Source organism: Bactrocera latifrons, unplaced genomic scaffold (assembly GCF_001853355.1).
Source record: "Bactrocera latifrons isolate USDA-ARS-PBARC rearing strain unplaced genomic scaffold, ASM185335v1 scaffold_381, whole genome shotgun sequence".
Taxonomy (NCBI): Eukaryota; Metazoa; Arthropoda; class Insecta; order Diptera; family Tephritidae; genus Bactrocera; species Bactrocera latifrons.
Window position 1 is genome coordinate 111,994 of NW_017537025.1, and position 27,636 is coordinate 139,629.

General features: G+C 35.0%; 3 protein-coding genes across 3 annotated transcripts in view; all 3 read right to left on the bottom strand.

Annotated features, from left to right (window-relative positions):
• Positions 1-2,014: 2,014 nt before the first annotated feature.
• Positions 2,015-6,730, bottom strand: LOC108972158 (leucine-rich repeat-containing protein 15). Its single transcript, XM_018938660.1, has 6 exons — positions 6,253-6,730; positions 5,483-5,626; positions 5,086-5,396; positions 3,737-3,885; positions 3,427-3,686; positions 2,015-2,679 (listed from the first exon to the last, which is right to left on the bottom strand). Exons 1-6 carry the CDS (start codon positions 6,459-6,461, stop codon positions 2,301-2,303), a joined length of 1,452 nt encoding a protein of 483 aa, XP_018794205.1. The 5' UTR covers positions 6,462-6,730; the 3' UTR covers positions 2,015-2,300.
• Positions 6,731-11,916: 5,186 nt separating this feature from the next.
• LOC108972155 (clavesin-1) lies at positions 11,917-15,913 on the bottom strand. The gene is made up of 4 exons (XM_018938658.1): positions 15,833-15,913; positions 12,514-13,136; positions 12,342-12,458; positions 11,917-12,288 (listed from the first exon to the last, which is right to left on the bottom strand). Coding segments are annotated over exons 1-4 (996 nt in total). The 5' UTR covers positions 15,834-15,913; the 3' UTR covers positions 11,917-12,033.
• A 5,576-nt stretch (positions 15,914-21,489) lies between these two features.
• LOC108972167 (peroxidasin) overlaps positions 21,490-27,636 on the bottom strand; it is a 32,452-nt gene continuing 26,305 nt past the window's right edge. Inside the window, exon 8 of the mRNA XM_018938676.1 lies at positions 21,490-23,888. Within this exon, the coding sequence (XP_018794221.1) occupies positions 21,545-23,888 (2,344 nt within the window). The 3' untranslated portion in view covers positions 21,490-21,544. The remainder of the gene's footprint in view (positions 23,889-27,636) is intronic.

The following is a 27,636-nucleotide window of genomic DNA, read 5'->3' on the forward strand; positions in this document are numbered from 1 at the left end:
CACTCATAATACCCGTCCTGCTATATGGTGCAGAGGCTTGGACGATGACAACAACTGATGAGTCGACGTTGCGAGTTTTCGAGAGAAAAGTTCTGCGAATTTATTTGTGTTCCTTTGCGCGTTTGGCCACGGCGAATATCGCATTCGATGGAACGATGAGCCGTACGAGATATAATATATGACTATATTGACAGAGTTCAGCGAATTAAAAGGCAGCGGCTACGCTGGCTAGGTCATTTTGTCCGAATGGACGAAAACACTCCAGCTCTGAGACCTCCACTACGTTGGAGGGACCAGGTGGAGAAGGACCTGGTTACGCCTGGAATATCCAATTGGCACCACGTAGCGAAAAGAAGAAACGACTGCGCGCTGTTGTTAACTCGGATATAATCGCGTAAGCGGTGTCTACGCCTATTAAGAAGAAGAAGAATATATATAATATAATATGAACATTTTTTGTATTCATATCATTAAATTTACAAAATGAATATATTTATATAATAATTTAATATCCCGTTTACAAATTGAAGAGTTCAAACTGACTTTTGCGCCACGTCAGACATTTTGAAATAAATTGATTACGAGCTGACTGTTCCCGCCCGCATTGCCAACACACTTCGATAAAATATTATTAATTTAAAGATTAAAGTAACAAATAAAATAATTAAGTATTTTCAAACTAAAAGGTAAAGTAAAATGGAGGTCGGGAGTAAAGTGAGGAAAAGAAACATTATTATTATTGCTAACTGAAGAACTTTTAATAGTGGTATATATTTATTTTTAGTAAAAAGAAAATACGAGTTCGTAGTTAGGTGTAGTCGGACCACTGCCACGCCTATCTCCTAATACAATAAAGCAATGAAAATGGATGAAATCGAAAGGTAACACCGCTTCCTCTCCATATAACGGTACTGTTGAAAACTACTAACGGGATAAAACTTAGAATGAATAATGCCTTTAATGTATGCTATTTTATGACCAGAAATTGTTCAAATCCAACAAAAACTATTGAAGCCGAAGTTACCGAATATTTTCAGTATATCTTTGTGCCTAAAAAAGATAAATTTTATGGAAAGCTTGACTAATAATAGGATTTTTGAACATCCTGCTGACTCTTTATGATTAGTTTTTCGTATGTGTCATGTTAAAAGTATGTGGTATTGTAAAAAATAGATAAAATGGGGTCGATACTACCCCAACACCCATATTCTACGTATAATGATTTCAGTTTTTCTAACAAACTTTTTGTGCCTCTCAGTGTATAAGTTATATATAAGATATGTATACATTCGATGCCATTATGTATGGGACTCGACTACTTTTGCATGGCCACCACGGCCACGTTTGCAAAAGTCCAGACGCTGAACCCAATTTTCGATGGTTTTGAAGCATAAATCGGCTACTGCTGAAATTTCACGTTCGATATTCGTATGAAATTCATCAATTATCGCTGGCTTGTTGGTATAGACTTTACGTAGCCCCACAGGAAATAGTCTAACGCCGTCAAATCGCACGACCGAGGCGGGCTTTCGCCGGACTAATCAGATGTTATCCTTGCAATAGCTAAATTAATCAATATAAACCAAGTTACAAGTTAGTATATATGTATGTAAATACTTAGTAACTGGGTAGCCAAGCAGCTGAAAATGATATTGCAATATGAAATTCTCAAGTTAATTTTACAATGCCCAATCTATATTTTTGACAGTGGAATTATTGGAAAATATTACCATCCAGCATAGTACACGTAATAACACCACAAATTATTATAGTTTTTTGCTCGAGTTTTTGTTCAGAGCTTCATTGGCTTCAAAGAAACATTTAAAACACGTTTGATACATATGTATATATATGGCATGGAAATAATGAAATTTTCAAACAAAGGCTAATAAAAAATTCAAGACTCTTCAGAGATTTTCACTTTTAAATAAAAACAAATACGCCATCATTGTTTAAACACACATTTGCTTTGTAGTTTCGAATACTTAAATATTTTTATTTTTTCCTACACACATACGGTGCACCCGTCGACATCGATTTTGTATTATGAAGGGAACATATTTTCTCAAGAGAGAAATAACATTCAAAGGCAAATTCTATACAAATTTTCTCACAAACTATACAATCGTTATCCGTTTGTTTATATAATACTATATATAGCTATATACTATAAATATTAGCATTTAAATTTTTATATCTCAAAGAGTGGTGTATACCATTAATAGAACTAACGCACGAATAATGAGTGTTAAACAGAATCACCCTGACTTTAATACCACAATGAACAGATCTCCTTAATTCTAATCACTCCTAATTGTAGTCGTATATATATGTTTCAAGTATAAATCAAAATATGTTGTATAGTTCATATGAGTCATAATGCGATGCTTTCTTAAAGGAAGTCTTGGAGATAATGATAACATACTGGCCCATTGCCCTTCGCAAAGGTCATCGTATCGAAGTAAACCTACTTCGTGTCCACCAAGACTGCCAGGTCCACGACATACCGCCACTTGACCATCCCACAATTTTCCAGAGAACTCTCGTATCCAACGTGCTAAATACAAAACTTTGCAATCACAGTGCCAAGGATTCTTATCCAGTTTGACTGCGACTAACTTTTTTAAAGTGCTGAATGCCCCGTTTTGTAAATATTGCAATTTATTCGAGTCAATTCGCCTGCAAAGAAAAAATAAGATTTCTTTTTAAAATAATAGAAGTAAGGACTGCATGCGAAAAAAACTAGGAATACGTTGTGCGCTATTTTTATATTTTCGCAATATATTGCACAGAGTATAATACCTAGAATAGTGGTTACATAAATGCAAAATTGAGTAAAAAATGAAAAGTGACATATGTACCTTGGCGGAATAAGTTCTCTTTGATCCTCAGAGAACCGCCAGACACCAAATTCGATGAACTCAGTAAATCGAATCAACAATTCCGCTGTTTTCCATGTGCTGACGTGATACTTTTCAAACTGCGCGAATTTTATATCATATAAATCGGTCCTTAAGTATCTTAGAATGCCTTACAATCTTAGATATATAGTAAAATATTTTGGTGTCAAAATAAAATCCTAAAATTACTAAAACTTTCAACAAAAAAGTGGTGAGAAAACTAGTGAAACTGAAGGTTTCGGAATTTTCAAAATTAGTGAAAAACTGCCAACCTGATCAAGCGTCTCTATCCTGTCTCGATTTCTAAGCAATTCTTTTATACAAGTTTTAATCATTAATGGTACTGAGTAGTTTATACATGTATAAAAAATAGATTCACCCTAACGAGTGTATTACCCTAGGTTCACGCGACTTCGAGAGCACATTACTTCCATATAAGTATAGTAAATTACTCTTTAATTATTAATTAGTATTTATAGTAATCTTTCTGGAAGATTACATGATTAACGTTTTCGAAAATACTTACAGTTTTTCCAAGTTTATCAAGGGTGTGAAAACGTCATCGTCCATATTTTTTAGTATGTTGTTGTTTAGCATAAGTTTTTCTAAATTAATTAACCCTTGGAAATCATTTGACTCAATTGTAGTGAAATTATTAGAAAACAAATTAAGACTTATTAAAGAATTCACATTGTTAAACAAACCATCGGCAATGTCAGAAAGATTGTTTTGTCCTAACAACAATTCTCGCAATTTTTTTAGGTCGGAGAATGCATTTTCGTCAATCTAGGGGGAAGGTGTTGTAATAAAAATTAATATTATGTAAATGAAATTACCTTCGAAATTCGATTAGTACTTAGATCCAAAGTAATTAAGCTTTTCAAATTTTTTAATAACTCTTTGGACACCGATGAAATTCGATTGTTATGGAGTATCAAGCTACGCAGGTTTTTCAGGTCAGAAAAGAAGTCATCCGAAATGCTTGCTGTAAAAACATAATTTGCAGTCACATGTCTAGTATGTTTTTTGTATACTTTTGCACAGTACATAACATTGTTATATGTAAAATAGTTTTGTTCACCTAACGGTTCTTTGTATCTAGTGCCAAACAAACAAAATCTGCTAAAGTTTAAATTCAGCTGATTCTTCCACTTTACAGTATATAATATATAATAAAAAAATGCCCATGGTTATATCGGGGCAAAACTTTCTACAAATGCAGTCGTTCAGGTAATGTTTCAAACCTACAGATACAGCATAATATTATTGATATATCGACAAACTAATACTAATTCTAATGAAACTAATACGTCTGTATAAACTGACGTTGAGCAATACAGAAAACTCGTTATAATCAGAAAGAAGCTCTCCGAGGAGTTCGATATCAAACGTGGCTTTAGACAAGACGGCTCCCTATCGTAAGACTTCTTCAATCTATTGTTGGAGAAAATAATTCGAGCTGCAAAGCCTAATCGAGTAGGTACATCCTTCTATAAGATTGTACAGCTGCTGGTGTACGCCTGGTCTGGTAGTGAATGAGGGCAAGACGAAATGTCTCCTGTCAACAAACAAACAGTCGTCGCGACAGTATTAACACCAACAACAACGTCAGAATCGAAATCCAACACAGAATAACTCTTTTTGAACTTTCTTTTGATCTTATCTTTGTGAAATCGAGCATTCTGGCAAAGATGTGTCGTAATATACAAAATGGAAAAAATTGTATTAATAATACCTCTGTCCCCTTCTCTATAATAACAGAAATCATAATTTGTAATAGGTGGGAGCTGGATAATTCATTGACGTATTCCTCCCATTTTCTGAATTAAACACAATATTATATGTTCACTTAATTTTATCAAGGTATTTACAAACTGGCAGATATAAACGGTACAAAGGCACCTGAAGTGTCAGATCCTCATATTGGGTATATGGGGGCTAGGGAAATTATTGATCCGATTTTATCATTTTTCTCACAAGATGATAGACTTGTGATAGCATATCTGAAATGCACTATTTGTGCAAAGTTGAATCCCGGTGTTTTAGTTTTTGCTTTCTCAGTGCGGTGTATGCTTATTATATAAAAGCACTTAAGAGTTTAATATTAATTAGAACATGGCTGATACTTGGGTCCATTGTCTATTGACGTATATAACTAAATAAAAACATATATGTATATACTTACAAATAAAATTAAAAGAAAAATCTATCATTTTTAGAGTTTTTAAATTTTTTAGACATCCTGATTTGAGTTCTAAAATTTCATTCCGAGAGAGGTCTAAGTCTTCTAGCACTAATTGATCGCGAAGTAATTCCGGTGAAAAATGTAGTATTTTATTTTGGCTTAAGTTAATGACAATTAAACGTTGGCTATGACCGAATAAGTTTGTTGGCAAATCGGATAACAGATTTTTGCTAACGTCTATTAAATTTAAGTTACGAAGCTTCCAAAATGTTACTGAATCCAAATTCTCCAAATGGTTATTTTGAAGACGCCTTAATATACATATGTATAGTATACATGAAAATTATAAAATAATGTTAATAAAATCATTTAATTTGGTAAATACCAGTGAACTTACAATTGCAAGAGACTATCCAGATCTTGAAAGAGATTCGCTGGAATAAAGTTCAGAATGTTATTGGAAAGGTCAAGTTCTTTCAGCAAAGTCAAACCACGAAAAGTGTCTTTATGGAAAGTTGAAAAATGATTCCTTGAAAGGTCGCTAGAAAGATATTAAAACTTTAAATAGGGAAATCGAAGAAATTTTTTTTTTGTATAAAGAGGACAAAAAATTTACCGCGCAATATCGGATACGATAATATTAAAGCTTTATTTGCTGGCACAAAAAAGTTTTATAATCACTTCTAAAAGTACCACCTTTGGCGCTCTAACTTGGTTTTTTATACTGCAGTATGCATACATGTCAATGTGTACATACGGAAGTGCCATACCGCTAAAAAATACGCCAAACAAGTGAAGTGCACTCGGCGTCTGTTATTGCGACTCTTATTATTTACATTAGTTTGTCAGTTGATGGTAATGTCCTTACTGCTTTGATTTTGTACATGCAACATTTAAATAAATGTCCGAACTAATCATCTATCACTATTAACTTATTCGGATAATTTCTTGGTAAAGATTGGCCCAAGCCCGACCCCCCCTCGCCGTTTCTGAATTATACTATCCACTGCATAATATTTAATCATTAAAAATTAACCTCTTTCATCCTGTCGTTCTTACGTGACCCATAAGCATATATACACATATATGTATACATTTGTACTTTACAAATGTACATTGCCACAAATTTATTTCATTAGTCTTTTATAAAAACCTACTTATACTTACATCGATTCTATATTCATTGGTATTACTTGTGAAACAGGCAAAGATATAACATTTGCATTCCAGCATGTAAAACTTTTCGTTTCGGGAGAACAGCGACATATTCCTGAAGTGCACCGGTTCCACTCATTTTGACTTGCTGATACGAGTCGCCAGACTGGCTGTTCTATTGATCTTAACCTGTTTTCAATCTGGCGTACTCGATTTACCATTGCAACATTAATAGGTGAAATTAAAGCATCCGCAGAACTAACTTTTAACCATCTTTCAAAATCACTATCAATGAATGCTTTTACCGTTAATAATTGTTTAGATAAATAATTCAAAACTTCACACGCGTTTAATTTACAAGAGTTATTCTGCTGACTTTTTGCATACTTGTTGTCATCAAACTCGTATCTCTCACGACTCCTCTGGTCTGTTAAACCATATGAAAATAGAAACAGTAACAAGTTTAAAACTAATATCCTCCTAACCCACATATTCATTATCGTTTGTTAAAAGAATAATATTTATACCCCCTTATATGCAATTTTTGAAAAAAAAAAAAGTAAGGCAGAGCGATGTTCGGTTGCAACAGAACATAAGAATTAACCGAACCGATTTTATATAAAAATATAATATTACCTATACGTGGGTAATGTGCGTTTGAAATTTTATAAATATATATTGCAAGATCTGACAATTATCTAGGCATTTTAAGGTCAAGGTGAGTATGAAGCTAATAAATTTATTAGCGAAATTAGCGATTCAGGAAATCTCATTGAGATGAGAGAACATGGGAGCCACGTTTTCAAATGCTTATTTCTACTCAAATTATAGCTCTAAGGTAGACAAACCAACGAATGCCTCCAACTTAATTAGTTAGTAGTCAATCTAATCTTTTCAGTAAATTAGTTATTATACTTTTTGCTGCAGGGTGCTAGATTATAACCATATGCTTGTATAAACACATTACAAGATTCTTAGTAGCAGTTGTCTAATTCAATTATGTCAATTAAAGCAAGTAAAGTGAAAAAATCTTCCAAACATCTGTGGGCACGGAATGCTAAATGCTTATATGAGAGGCTACGTAGAGATTTAAATATGAACATGTAAGGAAAGGCTTAGTTCGAGAGTAACCAAAACATTTTTTGCTCAGGCATTTTGCTACGATGAAAGGTGGAGAAATATTTGCAGGAAGTGGCAAAATTTAATTTAAAAATGTTGCATTTGAATTAAACGTTCGTTATTGGCCGAAATCGTGAATAAATTATAATCATATTTAGGTTCTTAATAACTTATACTTTAGGCCATAGACTCAATTAGTGTTAAGTAAAGCAAATCATTATAATGTATGTAAGTTAGCACTCCACACTTTTTAAAAATATCATATGATGCATTAACATTATACGATACAAAGTAAAATAACACGACACCTATCAAATCGCTGAAACTGTGTCACGTTGCGACAATCGTAAGTTTAGCGTTACCAGTGTGACGCTTGAAAAATTAGGCGATTTTCGTGAATTTTTTTAACAGAAAGTACGCGATTGAATATTTCGAACTTCTTTGAGCGTAATAAGGTTTATTTTCAGATATACTTTTTTTTACAAAAATGTTAAAAAATAACGGAGTTATGGGCTGTCTTTGGAGGTGCCAAAAACTCATAAAGGTTATTAAGGTTGGAGGTATTTCCTATACAATGACTTACGAGCTTTGAAAAATATCAAAAATTAACAAAATGGCGTAATTTTGATAAAAAAAAAAACGTTTTTTAGGTAAAAAATGGTTGTGTTTTTAATGCATTTTCCACCAATCAAAAAGATAGGTTATTGTATAGTAAATATATTCAAAAATACTTAGTTTTAATTTGAAGTCGATAGGTCAATTTCTCGTTGAGTTATGATGCCAGCAATTTTGAAAAATGTCGTTTCGAGAAAAACGCGGTTAATGTTTTACTTATATATGTTTTCACCTCGGAGCGGTCGCTCTTTAGAACGCTGCCATCCAAAAACTATACGAGATACGCTCTTCCCGATTTCACAGAATATTTATGGAAATATAAGCTATCGAAAAAGTAAATAAAACAAGAAAAAACGTTAACTTCGGTTGCACCGAAGCTAAATACCCTTCACAGGTGCATTTCTATTAGTAACTATGTGTTCAGTTTGTATGGAAGCTATATGCAATAGTAATCCGTTCTGAACAGATTTTTTTTGGAGATTACATTATTACCTTAAGCAGTAATCCAAATTTCGTGAGGATACGCGTCAAATGCCAAAGTTTTCCATACAAGCCAAGCTATATGCTATAATAATCCGATCTGAACAATTTTGGAGACTACAATGTTGCCTTAGAAAATAATTTCTACCAAATTTCGTGAATATAGCTTGTCAAATGTGAAAGTTTTCCATACAAGAACTTGATTCCGATCATTCATTTTGTATGGCAGATATATGTTATAGTGGTCCGAAGAGAAAATGACGTTTGCAAAATTTCAAAACGATATCTTAAAAACTGAGGGACTGGTTTGTGTATAAACAGACAGACAGACGGACATGGCTAAATCTACTCAGTTCGACATACTAATCATTTATATGTATATATACTTTATAGGGTCTCCGACCCTTCCTTCTGAGTGTTACAAACTTCGTGACAAACTTAATATATCCTGTTCAGTCACACTGGTATAGCCCCTTAAGTATAAATTCTTCCAAGCAGGAATCAGCGTGATAACGTTGCGAAAATAGCTCGATAACCAAAATTAAAGCTACGCGACTGGGTAGTCTGCAGTACCAACAGGAGTAGGAAAAACGACAACCCCGCAACGAGGAAGGAAATCCTATGGTAAGCTGGAAAATACTATTTCGATTGCCAAAATGCACCGAGGTCAACAAGCAACATGTACCAACTCTAGAGAAAATTTTACCATGAATAGTCTTTTTAAACAAATTCATTGCCGATATTTTTATTAACAACGACTCTGTAAGAGTAAACGGACACTTATTATTTTATACACCAACGCAATGCAATTTATTATTATGTATCAAATGTAAAATATTCTACAACATAGAAACGATATCAAGCAAATCATTACAGACAACGTGCATCCTTCATCTGCACCAAGCAATGTAGAAAAATTAGTCTCGGCGAAGATGCTGAAACAGCTAACAATATATAAGAAGTAAGCTTGGTTGAATTAGCAAATAGAACGAAACATATAATCAGCATCCCCTTAATTACTATCCAAATTGTGATCACCCTAATTCTCGGAAATTACCTTGTAAAATGCACAGAAGATCGATCAATTAAACTACTATCATACCATTGAAAGTAATATAACAGGAGACTAAACAAATAGCTGAAACTGCGTTATGCACAGAACAAAACTGTGAAAAGTGCAAGGTCAGCGAATTCCATCCCCGTTGAAGCGACAAACGTAGTTTTAACTTTAAGTATAATTAATTGTAGCTTTTAGTTCTAATTCGGAATTCCTTCAGATCTGCGTGGTCGGTTTAGCCATGTCCGTGCGTCTGTTTGTATATACGCAAACTAATCCCTCAGCTTACACTATAACTACACTAAACTGACGGATCAAAATCAAGTTATTAGAAAACTTTTTATTCGTCGAGAAAGCTTCATGCATCTCGGCATGTATTATTGTCCAAAGACTATAGTCTTTGAAGAAGTTTTTAAGATCGGACCATTTAGCGTCTAGATGCCACATAAAACGACCAACCGATCAAAAAAAATGTATTTTATAGCTTCGTTAAAATGTAGTTAACGTTTTTCTTCCTTTTACTAGTGGATGAAATAATCTCAATATTCTCGTTTATTTTTATTGAGCCATTTTGTATTGAGATAAATCATTTCGCCCTATAATAAATAAACGAGTAAATACATATATCAATATATACGGTGAAAAGTCAAGTTAAAAATTGGAAATCACTACATTAGACATCTCGGAGTTAGGAGAAGGCATTTTTCGTTCAACTAAAATACGCTCGAGAAAGTGTTTTTACGCAAGGTATAATTAAGTTCACGATAATAATACAAATTATTAAAAGTACTTTATGATGGCTTTGGTAATTCATGGAACTATTTCCCTAATTTTCGCCACCTTGTAGTATAGTATACCCAATATTATACGTTCACTTAATTTTCAAGACATGCTATTGACTGATATATACCGCAGTGAATATCCTTATATCCATTTGATTTTGGTGAAACACCTTTAAGACACTATTTGATCAAAGGCTACACCGATTGAGATATTTTGATAAAACTTGTTACACATACTTGTTGGCACTATGAATATATTGATATTACCAATGGGTGGAACCACCAAGCTCACAAAACGTCATTAATCGAAAAACCTATAAAGTGCCATAAATAAGATCCGCAATAAGATACAAGAAGTTAATTTACGAAAATGAATCCCATTAGGAATGGGCATATGTGGCTTGAAAACTTTTAAGAAAGAATACATGGTTTAGCTCCTTAATAAGTTTACTGTGCTTATCTTCCAAACCACCAAAGCTATATAAACCAAATTTCGCTCAAAACAAATCTTTTAGGCGCCTCCTACGACAGTGGAAAAAGTAATTATAATCCTGTCCACTCATCATATAACTGTTATATTGAAAAATAAATAAGTGTGTCAGAGACATTCGACTTTAGAATCAAGATGGTGTAAAGGGCTTCATAAGAGCGGGTATCGAAATGAGCCAATGAGCGGGGCACCGCCCACCGCGTTGCTTCTCTCTTACCTCTTTCACTGCTCTTTTGATATGTGATGGTAGTAAGTTGTGACCTGTTGCTAGGCCAACAACCATTCTAAAGTCTTTTAGAGAAATGAAAGTAAAAAGTATGAGGGTTTTTCGTCGGAGACCTTTCATATGATCTTGGCGATCCGGATCCGGAAACCAATATATTTTTAAAAGTCCTTCGACTTATATATATAATGATATTTATGTTTCCTTAGTTGCTAGCTATTTCAGGAGCTTTTCTAACTACAAAGACTTCCGCCTTGGACATATAGCATTATGGCGGAAGCTTGAAGTGTCCTTTGAAATCTAATTAACCTTTCTAGTGCAACCGTCCGAGTAGTTCTGCCTGTCTCGTTTTGCAGAGAAGACCGCTATCTAAGACCAATGCATGAGACTAGGTGATAGACCCCATGTACAGTACCTTTTTCTCTCTCTCTTCTACGCTGAGTTTCGTCATAAGTCTCCTAAAATACTCTCAATTACCTGGTATACTTCTTAATTGCTAACTCAACCGTGTTGAGCTACGATGGTTTACATTTTTTTTGTTTTTTTTTTTACCTCCTTCTGAAGAGTACCAAATTCATCTTATCGTCATCTACCTCTCGATTAGCCGATATCGCTGTCAGTTTGTTGCTCTCCTTTTAAATTATTGCCACAGTGAGGTCATCTGAGAAGAATTTAATATGAATGCATAGTTTTCTTTACCAGGATAGCTGTTATCGCCTTGCTTGTTATTCTCGAGAAGTTTGTGTAATATGTTAAGTTTAGTCTAGATACCATGTTTCCGAAGGCTATCCATACTTAATGTGTTGAATACGCGTGGTCGGGATCTTTTAGTATCTATTAAGTTTAAAGATTTAATTTATTACGACATATGTATCTAATTCTCAAGTTATGCACTACAAAATTGTTTTGTCATTTATTTTCAACAAAAACTTATTAAAATACAAAATATAACTTATCATTAAATCAAATTGATACCAAATATATCTGTGGTCTCTACAATAATTAACAATATTGAACACTTTATTGTTCAATCAACCTCCAGCTTTCGGAAACTTCCTATAACTCCAGTATCAATGTCGCTAATAATCTTTACTGACGGGCTGTTACAGTCTTTAGTTAATTCAATGCACATTTCATCGAGAGCTAATATAGAATCTCGTTTTTGGATGAGTTTCAATTTAAAGTCCTTTATAATATCAGCCATGGGAATGCTACCCCCATATTCTTTTGGAAGAATTTCAGGTTTAACTCTCTCTTTCAATGCATCCACCGATTTGTGTATCTTTCAAGAAATATAATTATTACGAGTTACATAGTAGTAGAATTAGAACTTACAGTTATACGGTTTTTAAGTTTTTCGCTAAGTAATGAAACTCCTAATTCGATAATACGATTTGCAAAGTGTGGGATATTAACAAAATGTGTTGCTTTATGACGCATTGGAGTAGAATTCTAAAAAGAAAACTGAAATAAATTTCACAATCGGCCGACAAAAACAATTACTTACTTGTATACATTTTACCATATTTCTTAAATCTGACAGAGACCAAAGACTCGCAAATCCCATATTTATACCACTTTCATCGTTAATATATACATAGCCAGCCACTTGTGACGGCTCATCATCTAATAAACCTTCACATATCAGTGAGTGCACACGCGCCATCTGAACAGAAGTGTATTTATATGGATCAAAATTTTTTGCCACCGATAGTATTATTTGTCTGCCGTCATCATCCCTTTGTGGCAAGGGTACTAGGTACCCGTTATCGAAAATTTCGCTGATAGTTGGGTCTAAAATATCAAGGTTTGAAAACCATTGTGGGAATAATTGACGTATAGTTAAATAGCGTTCAAGCATTTCACATGCATCCGGAACGGAGAATTTCTTTGTTCTTAAAAATCGTAGAAGGAAAAGAGTATCTGTGCGACACTTTTTGATGCGCGGGTGTTTCGATATCCATTCACGAAACTGATGTAGTGCTTGGTGGCGTATGTTATCATCTTCGTGTAATTCTTCTTTTGCTATCAATTTCAGCGCTGGACTTAAAGAACAGGTATAAGGATCAAAAGATTCAGTGGATTCGCATTCGGTAGTTTCGGGTATGGGCTTTGTTTCGGCTTCCAACACTGAAAAATCATATACAAATATTAAGAAACTTCAGTTACACCACCTATATGTACCATAAGAACATATTTGAGTAAGCATCGAAAATTTTATGCTGTTGCAATTTGCGAAACTCAAACTTAGTAAAATATTTCTTGATGCTGGTAACAAATTATATTAACCCAATAAAGAAGGACAAAGTTCGGATGTAATTTCATATTGTCACTTAACAATATGATATACAAGTACTATACGTAGTTTAGCTCAAGGGTCAGGACCAATTTAATTCATATTCAGCGTTAAACCAAATTTTGTGTAAGATAACATTTCGACCAACATAAACAGCGTAATGGTTAAGGACATATTATTACCTCATTTGATAAATAACTCACAAAATGACTGACATATACAGCATAAGGTCTGCTGAAATAACGAAGAGTAATATATGTATGTAATATATGAGAGATGGAGTAGTTCGTAGACTAAAATTACAATTTTTTTTATTATTAGATGCACAACTAAGTTCTCACTGTTTGTTAATGGATGACTCCAGCAGTTATTGGTGATCAATTTTTGTATATCCAAAACATCATAAGCTTAATCTATACATTTGAAAAAGAAACTGCGTTTCCACATTAGCGACTTTCTTATAAGTCATATACTTTTGTTTGTACGAATATGACCGATTTTTTGCACAAATAATCGTCATTTGAGGGAGGTGTTGATTTTCTTCTCTAAATCAAAGAAATCGGCGGCTGAAGCGCATCGGGAACTCAAAAAAGTTTACGGAGGTGCTGTCACAAGGCGTGACGTAGTCGATTTTATCGCTTCAAAGACGGCGATTTCGATATTAATGACGATCTGCATGAAAGAAGTTATTTAAAGTCGGCTACATGCGCTGGTACTTGGGTTCCTTATCATCTCATTACCAGAGGAGGTACGAAAAAAGTACTGCTTCATGACAACGCTCGGCATCACGTTGTCAAACCCGTGCAAACTTGCATGGAAATGCTGAAATGGGACCCGCTATGCTCTCCACATATTGCACCATCCGATTATTTTTGGTTCCGATCGATGGCACATGGTCAGAAGCAGTTCCACCCCAAGACCATATGAAAAAATTTATTTTTGGATGGCATCACAAAATGAACAGTTTTGCTAGAAAAATGGGAAAAAGACTACTTCGAATAATTTTATTATAACCATTTCCTTACAGTAAAATTATTAAAGGAAAAAATTATTTTTTTGTACTCTATAAATCCAACCGAAGTTTGTGGGGACATATTTTTTTCCATTTTCGGCACAGCGATATATTATTTCCAGAAAAACATTCGATCTAACATTCATTAAGATATGCAGATGAACCGATTTATTCGTATAAATTAAGTATATGTCAGAAGGGGAATTATTGGCCCGATTTTGAACCGCTTTTGGATTCACGACACACCATTGACCAATATATGTATATGGTATAAAGTCGACCAAAAGTTTGAAAATCTTTATATTAAATATATAACTACTAGGAGAAGTATTAACTCTTTCCTCATAAAAATTAAAAAAATCTTTCATAAAATACAATCTGTGTTGCGGAATGCCAATTGTATACCTAAAATTGTAATGTTGACATTGGGCACAGCTGCTTTAAGATATCGACAACAATTTTTTTTGGTATAGAAGTTATTATGCTTTACAAAACCCGTTTTTAATTTAAGAAGGTCGGTGGCTATATCTTATACACTTGTAGTTGGTTTTGATAGTAATTGATATGGGTTAACATGGTCGCTGCCCTTGGCTTAAGAGAAAAATTTCTGGTGTATATTAGTGGGCAAGAAAATAAAAATTGTTCGATTTTATTTTTAAATGTACGATAACTCCATTATTTATGTAGTTATTTAATGTCTTGACTAATTGAAAAGTTCTTCAGTAATTTTTTCTTTAGGAAGTTACTACGCTTATTGTAGTTCTGAAATTTAACGAGAGAGTGGTCAACATACTAAATTTTTTTCGTGAAATTTCCATTTTAAAGTTAATGTAATAAAATAAGTATAATAAATAACTTCTTAACGAGAAATTTTCCTTTAAAAAGGCAATTTATTTTTCAGGCAGTGGCGGGAATTTTAGATACATATATACCAGTAATTCTAAACATAATTTTTAAATTGTATTATCACATTTCAAATTTATTCACATAACACCAAGCAATGCTAAGTTTTTTTTTTAATTGTAGGTTTTGTAAGAGTTGGCATTGAATGCATTCACTTTCACTTAACGCCAAAAAGTGTGTCATTCAATACTTCACTTATTTACACTATATTTACATACGAACGCAATGTTTTTGTATATCAAATAATTATACTGAATCCTAGCATGTATATATATATATATATACATATATATATATGATAATATAAATTTAAAGTTTGGTAGCATGCACTTGTTTGTAAATAAAAAATAATTTAAATGTAATAATATAGTGTGTGTTTCAAGCCCCATAAAGTATTATGAATTTGGTAGCAGAAAATATGCGTGTTTGTATAATTGTATATTGATGTGGGCTGTATAGTAAATTGACTCCAATAATTTTTACTTCTGTTACACATTTCAAAAATTGATTAAATACCTATCTTTCATTTAATATATACATACAATACGTATTTAAGATTATAATCAATATTTCTTCGAAAATAGGTCACTCTTGGGTTTAATTCGGTAAACTCACTTATTATGTAATAATTTGTTAGATTTATAACCAACGTTTATTTTTGGTTTTAAGAGGACAACACTGTTGTTTAAATAGCAATCCAAATGAAACTAAAGTCTCTTTTTGACTTTAAATTTGTTTGAACATCATATGTATATACATACATATGTAGTTATATGCTCATAGTGTTACTTCATACACATACTTAAACTTAAGTCGAGTATATACCATATATTACCAAATTTACATGTTTTATATACTGAAGATGCACATTTGTGCGCATGTATGCATGCCATATTAATTGTTGTATCTCTGCAACTAAATTCCGTCAGTAATATCATGTTTGTATTTCGTATACGTGAACTTACATAGGTTTGAACACACACTATTACAATAATTTGATTAAGTTTGCTTGGTAATAATAGGTACGCAGGCAAACAAAGAAGTAATCTTCACTTATGCATAACACAAAACGTCACTATAAATTTTTTTATAGATAAATACCAAAAATATTTTTGTTTTACATCAAGTTAGAAAAATATTTAGTCATCTCATCTTCAACGATTACGAGGGCGATTGGGATTGCAAGTCGTATATGCACTATTATTTTTAAACTCTGAACAGTGTTTATTACGTTTTCCACGGAGTTTGTTTCCCACCCCAGAAGGAAATATCGGAGACCCAACAAATTATAAAATCTCCGATATCGAAATACTATAGCATATACTATTATACGATGATCGATGAGAATTAAATCTTTGTATGGAAACATTTTTTTTTGACGAGATCTTACCTGGCGTAGATAATATTTTATAAACTTCTATCTGAAGAAATTGAAATTGGACCACTATAGCATATAACCGCTATACAAACTGAATGATCACAATTATATTCTTGTATGGAGACTTCTCCAGTAATCATATGGTAATTTGAGGTAATTTGAGAGTAAATGAGTGCAACTCAGTGCTTCAGGCTAAAATTGTCGAACTAACAGAAGTCGCAATTCAAGCTCTCCAAAGCTCCAACACTAAGTCTCACTGCGTTAGGTTATGCAAGCAAGCAATAACTAAACTTTGAGRTTGTAATTCGCTTAATATCAGCTGGGTATCCCGACTTATAGGAACGTAGAGTTGGACGAGTTGACTGGGAACACAATTCCTCTAATCTGCCCCAGACCATTGATTCAATATAGCCACCTCAAGTGAGATATATGCTATATGTATAACTTCAACCAAAGAGGCTAAATTTTATATATTAGGTATATGAGGACAATATCACCCATTTTATTCATTAAACATAAACTTATTATATCCATTATTACACGTTTATTTAATTTTGCCAAGATATCTCACATATTGGCCGGTATATAGATATAGTACCCGATCTATAAGGTATTGACCCGATTTAATCTATTTTTGACTCAACGATACAGTATTATCATTGAAATACTCACTCTAAATTTCAATAGTAGATCTTTCACATTTTCCGATATCCTCGATAAGCAAAACGGTATCTGGGAGCTTAGAGAGTTATGGTCAGATGTTGAGATTTTTACCTACTGAACCTTCTCAAACTTTTCGGTTAAAACATTTATTTCGGGAGATCGTGTATATCCGAGATTTTCCAGATGATGAGCCTTGAATTCGTGTTCGAGCCAATTATGGTGTACATTCTCCTTTATCAGTGTCCTCTTCAGGTCTCTGGAGGTGGCTTTACCTTATCGTCGTGTGGTATATAGAGCGAGATTAGTTAGAACTCTCTGCATCGTCTTTCACCTTAAAAGGTCTTGAGATGAGATTGACTGCTTTTGCGGGCCGAGGGCCTCCTTCCTGCATATTTGCCTCCAGAAATGCGAATTCCATGCCAGCAAAACACCCTTCTCGATCCTCTTTCAACAATTGCTCGAAACTAATGCCGATATACTCCTTATTTAAGTCTATCAGCGCTTACCGTATGATTCATCGGTTTTCTCGAGCATGTTCACCCTCCTGTCGTAAGAGGGGAATGATGAGTTGCGGTATCTAGCTTATCTCTTTTTATCCATGGCTGAAAGCCAATGATCCATATTCACTATATCCTCAAATTAGTCTCAATCCAAACTTCTCCAACCCTAGATAATGCATCCTTACATTGGAGTCCCCCTTTTGGGACTTCTGCCTCTTCACTGAAGGTTGAACTTTAGCGAGCCCGTAGCTTGGCGTCCCCCTGGAAAGGTTGACATGCGACGATCCGACTTCAGTTTACGCGCTGAAGTCGCCTGTTTGCTTCTCCCGACATGGTTCCATATTCACTATATCCTCAAATTAGTCTCAATCCAAACTTCTCCAACCCTAGATAATGCATCCTTACATTGGAGTCCTCCTCTTGGGACTTCTGCCTCTTTACTGAAGGTTGAACTTTCGCGAGCCCGTAGCTTGGCACCCCCCTTGAAAGGTTGACATGCGACGATCCGACTTCAGTTTATGCGCTGACGTCGCCTGTTTGCTTCTCCCGACATGGTTTAGAGTGTCTATATCAGATCAAGACTATATACTACTATAATTATTTTAGGCTTCAAATACCAATCAATCCCCATTAATTAAGAACTGTTAGTGTATAAAGGAGAGGTGAAAGGCTTTAGCAAACATACAAATGTAATTTTGTAACTATTAAGAAAAGACATAGACTTTTTCTGACTATCAGAACTTTCAACGGGTGACCTCTATTTTGTGCAAGCTATCAGTGAAGTGGGGGAAGTTGTCTTAGCATGGCCCTACTTCCCCAGTTAGTTGATTGAGGTGCCACCTGAAGTAGTAAAAAGACAGTTCGACATGTTGTAAAAATAGCAACCGGAGGATTTAAGGCAGAACAGGACCAGGTAATGCTCTTAATTTTTAACTAATAAAACTAAGCTTTTAAACTAATAAATATAATTCTTTGATGATCGAACAAACTCTCGGCACTAAGAAAATCAGGAAGCAGGTTTTTCAACGAAGTAAGAGTAGTACGGCTACAAAACTCGCGTACCCAGCCATTGGAGTAGATGGAATATTCCAGCTTTACTCCAGAAGGAAGAAGAGTACATCCTGATATACTCAGTAAAACTAAAGTCAGACAGTTTAGCGCTGACTTATATGTCAAGTAGAAAACTGTAATAGTTATCATAAATCGATCATATTTCTGTAAAAAGAGAAACTACAATACACCTATCTGGATATACGTATATATTAAAGAACGCCTGGGTTCTGAGACGAGAATTACTAAAATAAATAAGCGATGCATAGTGCATCAAACTGGTGCTTTTAATTTACAAAATTAAAGCTAAGATCATTCTTTTTACGGGAAGAAGATCATTCTAGTTATAAGCACTTTAACGCTCAATGGGGAGGAAGTGCCTAATGTATAGAAAAATCTCATGGAGAAAATTTTTATCTGCGAATCACAATAAAATGCATCGATTTCTGAAGCAGATTGTTTTTGGTCTTTTTTAAGTTTTAACGTTTGATCACACAAATCAAACATTTGGTCCTTCGAACCGGATAAGTAGCTCGATCCAAAATTGTAAGACCTGTATGAAGAAAATACAGGCAACATATGTAAAAGTTCTATTATATACGTATGTATAACATATAGGCAATATAAAGCACTGTTATTTACGCAGGCAAATTAATAAGGACATTGTAAGAAGGGTCCATATTCCCGCATAGGCACAACAAAGTCAACCAGGCGACCAAAACAATTAGCTCCAACGATTTTTTTAAAGAATAAAAACAGTTTATTAAAAAAAATTGTTAAAAATGTGGAACACTGTGGACATATTATAAAGGAAGGCGATCTGTGCGTAGAAGATATTAGATTTGAGGAAATAAATATAGACCATATATAGAGGAGAGCTGAAGATAATAGAAAGCGAGTCCAGGAGCTTAAAACGAGCTCATAAAGCAGGTAATTGAAAAAAGATCGGAAAGAATTCGATTGATGATGCAGTACGGACTCCAAAAGCCAAGAATGAATATTTCTCAGCTTGAATAAAGTCTTAGTTTCCTCCCCATCAGTGGTAAGGATCTAAATAATCTTATTTAAGTTTTAACGTTTGATCATACAAATCAAACAGTTTGATTTTAAAAATCAAACAATTGGTGATGAAAAGCCATTATATAAATTTTAAGTGAAAACGGCGGTGTGCTAAGCCTGGGTTGGCAGACAGTTATATTATATTAGGTTGACAAAAAAGTCTTGTGGTATTTTTATGGAAGTTTCAATTCATAAAATTTTTTTTGATGACTCACGCCCGGCTCTTGACCGATGCTACGGGTGCTACTATGCCGGTCTCTTGCGACTAATTCAGCGATTTTATCGCAATTTTCGACGACAGGCCTTCTGGAGCGTGGCGCATCTTCGACCACCTCTACACCAGAACGAAAACTTTGAAACCATCGTTGTGCGGTGGAAATGGAAACTGTATCGGGTCCATAAACTGCAAACAAACAAATTTTATTGGCGGCTTGAGATGCATTTTTGTCGTAGTAGTACTGTAAAATATGCGGTATTTTCTCTTTATTTTGCTCCATGTTGCGATTAACTCACGAAAGACTTAAAAGAAACGACAATCAATCAAACACGTGTTAACGCGTGAAATGAGCTTTCCGAAAAAGTATAGCATGACCCGATGTGACTAATAAAACTAGAGCGACGCGCTCTCAGCGCCAACTTGCGAAAATACCGCAAGACTTTTTGGACAACCAATATTATATTCTGCTATGCACTTTAGGGTGATTCAAAAAAAATTTTTTGGTTTGATTGTTTGGTACTCTGAAAAATGAGTTCCTAGACACCTCTAAGGAAGCCTCTCCAAGAATGAGTTCTTAATTGTAACGGAAAGGTCCTCCTACTTACAATTTTCTATTTTTCTTATTATCATATAGAAAGTTTTATATCTCGCTTCCAACTACTTGAAAAAATATCGTGTCTCTTAGATTTTGTAAGAAATTGAATGCTCTGCAAAAAAAGTCTGTACGAGTGTTTCGTAAACCCAACCGTTTAAAAGATATTAACAGTTACAGTTTGATTATTTTTGGGAAAATTTTTTAGTTGTTATGAATTCTATAACTCAACGAACTAAAGTATTATGAATGACAATTAAGAACTCATTCTTGGAAGTCTAGGAACCCATTTTTCAGAGTACCAAACGAAAAAAAAATTATTATTTTTTGAATCACCCTAATGCACTTGGTGGGCTCTGCTGGGAATCATTTATTATGATCTGCTCCTCTACTACTAATCTCTTAACTCGGACCTGTACGGTTAATAATTGCGCTGTTTAAATAATGCAATCGCCCACAATAAGAATTCCAGACCACACATATCGATAGCAATCCACCTGAAGCTTTTTGAGCTGGGATCTTCTTATGCATCCACCTTATAGCTCGGACCTGGTACCAATGTTGTCATGTTTATATTTTCCTGACTATAGCGAGTGCTTTTGTTGCTGAAAAATTCTGCTCAAAAGAATCAAGATTTTTTTTTACTAGACCATACGTATACGAGTATGTGGCTATTATAATATCATAAATTTGCGGTTGTTAAAACTTACAGAAGGGGAAACAAAATCTGTCAACTATTGGGTATTCTGAGCAAAATACATTTGTCTAAAGTTAATATACCTAAACATAATTGTATAAATAAACGAAACACAATTTTTAAACATTGCATTTATTTATTCTTGAAATTGTTACATCTTTGCAAATAACATTAGTTTTCGAGGTTTTGCACTCTTTTTTTATATTCTTCGAACTCATTTTGTAGTTTGTTAATGGTTTCCTCCAAACTATTTATACGTGATTGTTGAGTTTCTTTAAAATCCCAAGATTGCTTAAATGTATTTTTAATAGAATGTGTTGACCTCTTATTTAGAGCATGATAATCTAATAATTCTGATTCTTCCAGAAGAGGAGGTAAACTTTTGCATGATCCACAATCTTGCCAAAAGTTTAAGCTTATTTCAGGCATATCAGCACATTTTTTAAAGCCGCCCTGTATTTTTGGTAACAGAAAAACATTCGATGTAATTTCATTCATTTTATCACCATTATCGCAAAGTATACGTCCTAAGTTTGCTTGTTTTATTTGGTTTAGTTGTTGTGGAAGAAAAACGCCACTACTTTCGTAGTAAAACCTATCTCCGTCACGAAGTCTACGAAATTGTTCCACAAGCAAGCATTGGAACAAAGGTCCAACTTTTCCATCCTCAATTTGGTCTTCTAAAATACCACCAACCCAGACATCAACGTTATCCGGATGTCCATAAATCTCTTGAAGTTTTCTACGCACATCAGCGCTTTTGATATAATTTTCCATGTTATCGAAAGTTGCTGCTGTTGAAAGGTTGCAAAATTCCCTGTAAACATTGTAACCTGGAAGTCCATGATCTCTGCTACGCTGAATATTAATAGCTGCTAAATCTAATGCAACTGCATGTGAACTCTGAAATAATTTCTCAGTTAGTTCACTATTTAGATTTTCTTCGGGAGTTTTTAGTTTAGCTGGAATTGAGAACATGCCCCGGATGAGTGGATCAACACCACCTTCATAAGCAAGTCTCCAAGGTGCAAAAAATGCTTTGTGCAATGGTAAATGACCTTGGGGTATGGGTTGAAAGGTAGAGTTAAGACGATGAAGTAGTGGGTTAATTATGGTATGGCCGAAGCGTAATGCGGCTGTGGCAAAAACATTAGATATTGATGGATTTATATTAGGGTCGTATCCTTTATATTCTCCCAACAATTTCATACCAGTCTCACCGATAATTAAGGGTAGCCAATGTTTATAAGTAATATGTTGCATTTGCGCACCCACAATTTTACGAGCCTCTTGATATATAGTATCACCATCCCAATGTGGATTTAAGTCACGCAATTTTATAGCAATTCGATTATGCTCTCGCATCCATATGGTATGCATAGCCAGTAAGCCAATTTGTTCATTAACCCTTATATCGCCAGCAACAAAGCAGTTCATTGTATTTTCGTTCAGATTTCTCCGACAATCTATACCATCCTGAGGTGCAGCGAAGGGTAGCATATCTTTTTGTCCAGGAAATTGTACTCCTGTTCTTAGAAGTCCGTCATCAGTTGTAAGATTTCGAAGTTCGACTGAGAATTCATAGCTGTAACCATAAACTTGAGATGCATCAATATAAGAAGTGAGTTGGTTTATTTGTTCTCTATGCTGCACCCCTTCAAAAAAAACTGACGTCATACCGGATCCACAAACAGAGCTTGTTCGAATAACATCGATGCACCGGCGATTTTTTATACGAGGATCTCCTGGAGGGACTTCAATAGGAAAGCAAGGAGGTGCATAGTCACACGTTTTTTTACAATCTATTCCATCCCAACTTTCCGAACTTACTGATGGCAAAGCATGATCCAAATCATGATCTAAAAATTGTCCCCACTGCATTACCATATGAGTAATTCGGTTATCTGGAGTTATTCGCTTGGTTGTAATAACTGAAGTTGAAATCAAACGTGAGCTGGGTTTTAAAAATCCTCCGTATAATTTTTTTTTTGTCCAACCAACAGGTGTGCTGAAACCATTCTCATAAATTGGTTTAACATTCCGTTTAAATGCAGTAAGAGATGCCCCCCACCAAGGATTTTTCATATTATTGCAAGTACCATCTATACTACGATATCTCGAGTGGTAGCACATGTCTGTACAATTAGGCATCTCTCGATGTTCTACACAACCTGAAAGCTCCGCCAATAAATGCAAGTGTTCGCGTGAAAGAATGTCTTTAAACTCATAACTTTCACTTGACGTACTAAGGGCATCCCCTTTAGCAATATGTTTTCTAATGTTTACAAGAGTTCGTTCATAAATCTCCGCGGCTCTAGCAAGTTGACGGGCTTCACCTTTAGGAAACCGGAACACTCGTAATAAATCGGCATAATTGGGGGTTCCATTTGAATTTCGACTGCGTTTCGTAAAAAGAGCGTCTATGGTGTTATTGATAGCCAAATCAATTTCCATCAAGGCCTCGTTGAAAGCTATTCGTACATAATTGTCACCTGGTGCTTTACTCACACTGCCCCTATAATAAAAATTGAATATTTGTTTAGATAAAAGTTTCAAAATGTTTTTTGTTTGACTTATTGGTAGTGAACTTTATGGTTGTAATTTGGATATAACAGTTATATATTTATATTTTATTGTTAATTTTTATATCGCATAGTAGTTAGTATAAATATTACATAGTATGTATGTATACTAGGGTGTTTTTGTTTTGAACTATTATTTTTTTTTAATCCCGTCACGAAATTTCCTTGGAAATACCTTTAAAAATTCCCTGAAAATTTTAGCCCTTAATATTAACATTAAGAACTGGACCAAGGCATGTAAAAATTTTCCATAGAAAATACACTACAATCGTGGTTTTTTATCTTTAAATTCCTACACATCAGAGGTATTTTATGGCATCGCATTGACAAAACGCATATTTCTCAGAAAAAACATTAACTTCGGCCACACCGAAGCTAATATACCCTTCACAAGTGCATTTCTTTTAGTAACTATGTGTTCAGTTTGTATGGAAGCTATATACTATAGTGAGCCGATCTGAACTATTTTTTCCGATATTACATTATTTCTTTGAACAATAACCAAATATAAAAATATACCAAATTTCGTGAAGATATATCACCAAATGAGGAAGTTTCACATACAAGCATTTGATTCCGATCATTCAGTTTGTATGGCAGCTATATACTATAGTAATCCGATCTAAATAATTTATTCGGATATTACATTGTTGCCTTAGAAAATAATCTATACCAAATTTTCTGAATGTATCTTGTCAAATATGATAGTTTTCCATACAAGAACTTGACTCGGATCGTTCTGTTTGTATGGCAGCTATATGTTATAGTGGACCGATATCTGTAGTTCCAACAAATGAGCAGCTTCTTGAAAAGAAACTGACGTTTGCAAAATTTCAAAACGATATCTTAAAAACTGAGGGACTAGTTCGTATATATACAGACAGACGGACGGACAGACAGGCAGACGAACATGGCTAAATCGACTCAGCTCAACATACTGATCATTTATATATATATACTTTATAAGGTCTCCGACGCTTCCTTCTAGGTGTTACAAACTTCGTGACAAACTTAATATACCTTGTTCAGGGTATAATTAAGATTATGTTGACAGTTATCTTCGATTATCAAGGTGTAGTGCACTCCAAAATCCTTCTGACTGGCCTGTCGGCAAGGAATACTACTTGAGTGTTTCTAACAAGTAAGGAAGTGCTAAGTTCGGGTGCAACCCAACATTTTATACGAGGGGAAACCGAATATACCCGCGGCAAAGCATACCTGTCGTAAGAGGCGACTAGAAGCCATATGCACTATGTCAGGCTTTAGAGACCATGTTTTGATATCAACATTCTGCTGGAAGTCAAATTTTTAGCTTTATATTTATTTCACAAAATATAAGGCATTTGCCACACCGACAAATGCTCAACTGGTAGTAGCAAAAGCTACAAAGTCAGATCAAAGACTTAAACCTGGCACCACGCGGAGCAGTAAGCCCTTGGAGGTAACTCCAATCTGCTCATTGGGTTTGACCCTTTGTGGATATTCGTGGTGGCTGTGGTTTAAACCTAAATGCAGGAAGGGCATTTTGTCCAATGTGGTGTCGCACTGCGGCCGGGTGCCGGACCCAAAGTACGGCAGAGGTTTTAGATGGGCCTCGAACCCGACCAAGGTGACTAGGGTGTCCCTATCCACCCAAACCAATTGGAACCAAAAATTAAGTGCAAATTGCATTTATGCGTTGGGGCGCTGATCAACGCATTGTATTGATCCACATATGTGCTTCTAGCAATAGAAAGCACCGTGGAGTTTAGTCTTCATAGACAGGTATTCACGTAAAAACACATTGACACATACCTTGTTCAGGGTATAATTAATAGTTCAAAAACAAAAAAAAAACACCCTAATATATACATATGTATGTTGATAATTCTAATGTAATTCGTCTCTTATATTCAAAGACAGGAGTCCATTGTAATTGTTAAACGGTGGTAAAAAAAGTCAACAAAACTATTAAAAAAAAATTTGCTTTATAAGATGTAATACATTGATACTATTTGTGCAAAATTGGTGTTGGATTTACATATGGAAAGTGAAGGAGGGAAGCGGGACGGTTTTTCAAACAGAAAAAGAGAGAGGCCGAAAGGTGTGAGTATGAAATTTGACAAGCTGGCTGATAGGGATAATACTCGAGAATTCTACAAAAAAATCCAGCGACTAATAAAACGATGAAGCAAACGTTGCATTGCCCGACCATGCAGAAGTTCGAAAAGCAACTACCCGTCCTGGATTAAAGCCCTTTGTCAACAAACTGATTGGATCTTATCAGTGTGGCTTTAGAACTGGAAAATCAACAACCGATCTGATATTCAACATGCACCAAATCTCGGAAAAGGCCCGTGAAAAAAGAATCGACACACCACCTCTTTGTCGATTTCAAAGCTGCTTTTGACAGACGAAAAGAAGATGTCTTTATATTCGATATCAAATGAGGTTTCAGACAAGGAGACTCCCTATCAAGCGACTTCTTTAATCTGCTGCTGGAGAACTTAATAGAGCAGGTACAATCTTCCACAAGAGTGTACAGCTGCTGGCGTATGCCAATGATATTGATATCGTTGGCCTCAACACCCGCGCCGTTAGTTTCTTTTCTTTCTCCAGACTGGACTAGGAAGCAAAGCAAATGGGTGTGGTGATGAACTAGGGCAAGACGAAATATCTCCTATCACCAAACAAACAGTCATCGCAATCGTCATAATATATATATATATATAGTCGCAGATAATTTCGCATATCTTGGAACCAGCATTAATAGCAATAACAGTGTCAGCCTGGATATCCAACAGAATAACTCTTGCCAACAGATGTTACTTCGGACTGAGTAGGCAGTTTAATTTTAAGTAAAGTTCTCTCTCTTCGAACAAAAACCAAACTCTATAAGTCACTCATTATTTCTGTCCTGCTGTATGATGCAGTGGCATGGACGATGACAACCTCTGATGAGTCGACGTTACGAGTTTTCGAAAGAAAGGTTCTGCGAAAAATTAGCCGAGTTAACAACAGCGCGCCAGTCGTTTCTTCTTTTCGCTACGTGGCGCCAATTAAATATTCCAAGTGAAGCCAGGTCCTTCTCCACTTGGTCCTTCCAACGGAGTGGAGGTCTTCCTCTTCCTCTGCTTCCCCCGGTACTGCGTCGAATACTTTCAGAGCTGGAGCGTTTTCGTCCATCCGGACAACACAACCTAGCCAGCGTAGCCGCTGTCTTATAATTCGCTGAACTATGTCAATGTCGTCGTATATCTCGTACAGCCATCGTTCCATCGAATGCGATATTCGCCGTGGACAACGCGCAAAGGACCATAAATCTTTTGCAGAACTTTTCTCTCGAAAACTCGCAACGTCGATTCATCAGTTGTTGTCATCGTCCAAGCCTCTGCACCATATAGCAGGACGGGTATTATGAGTGACTTATAGAGTTTGGTCTTTGTTTGTCGAGAGAGTACTTTGCTTCTCAATTGCCTACTCAGTCCGAAGTAGCACTTGTTGGCAAGAGTTATCCTGCGTTGGATTTCTAGACAGACATTGTTGGTGGTGTTTACGCTGGCTCCAAGATAGACGAAATTATCTACAACTTCAAAGTTATGACTTTCAACAGTGACGTGAGTGCCAAGTCGCGAGTGCGACGACTGTTTGTTTGATGACAGGAGATATTTCGTCTTGCCCTCGTTCACTGCCAGACCCATT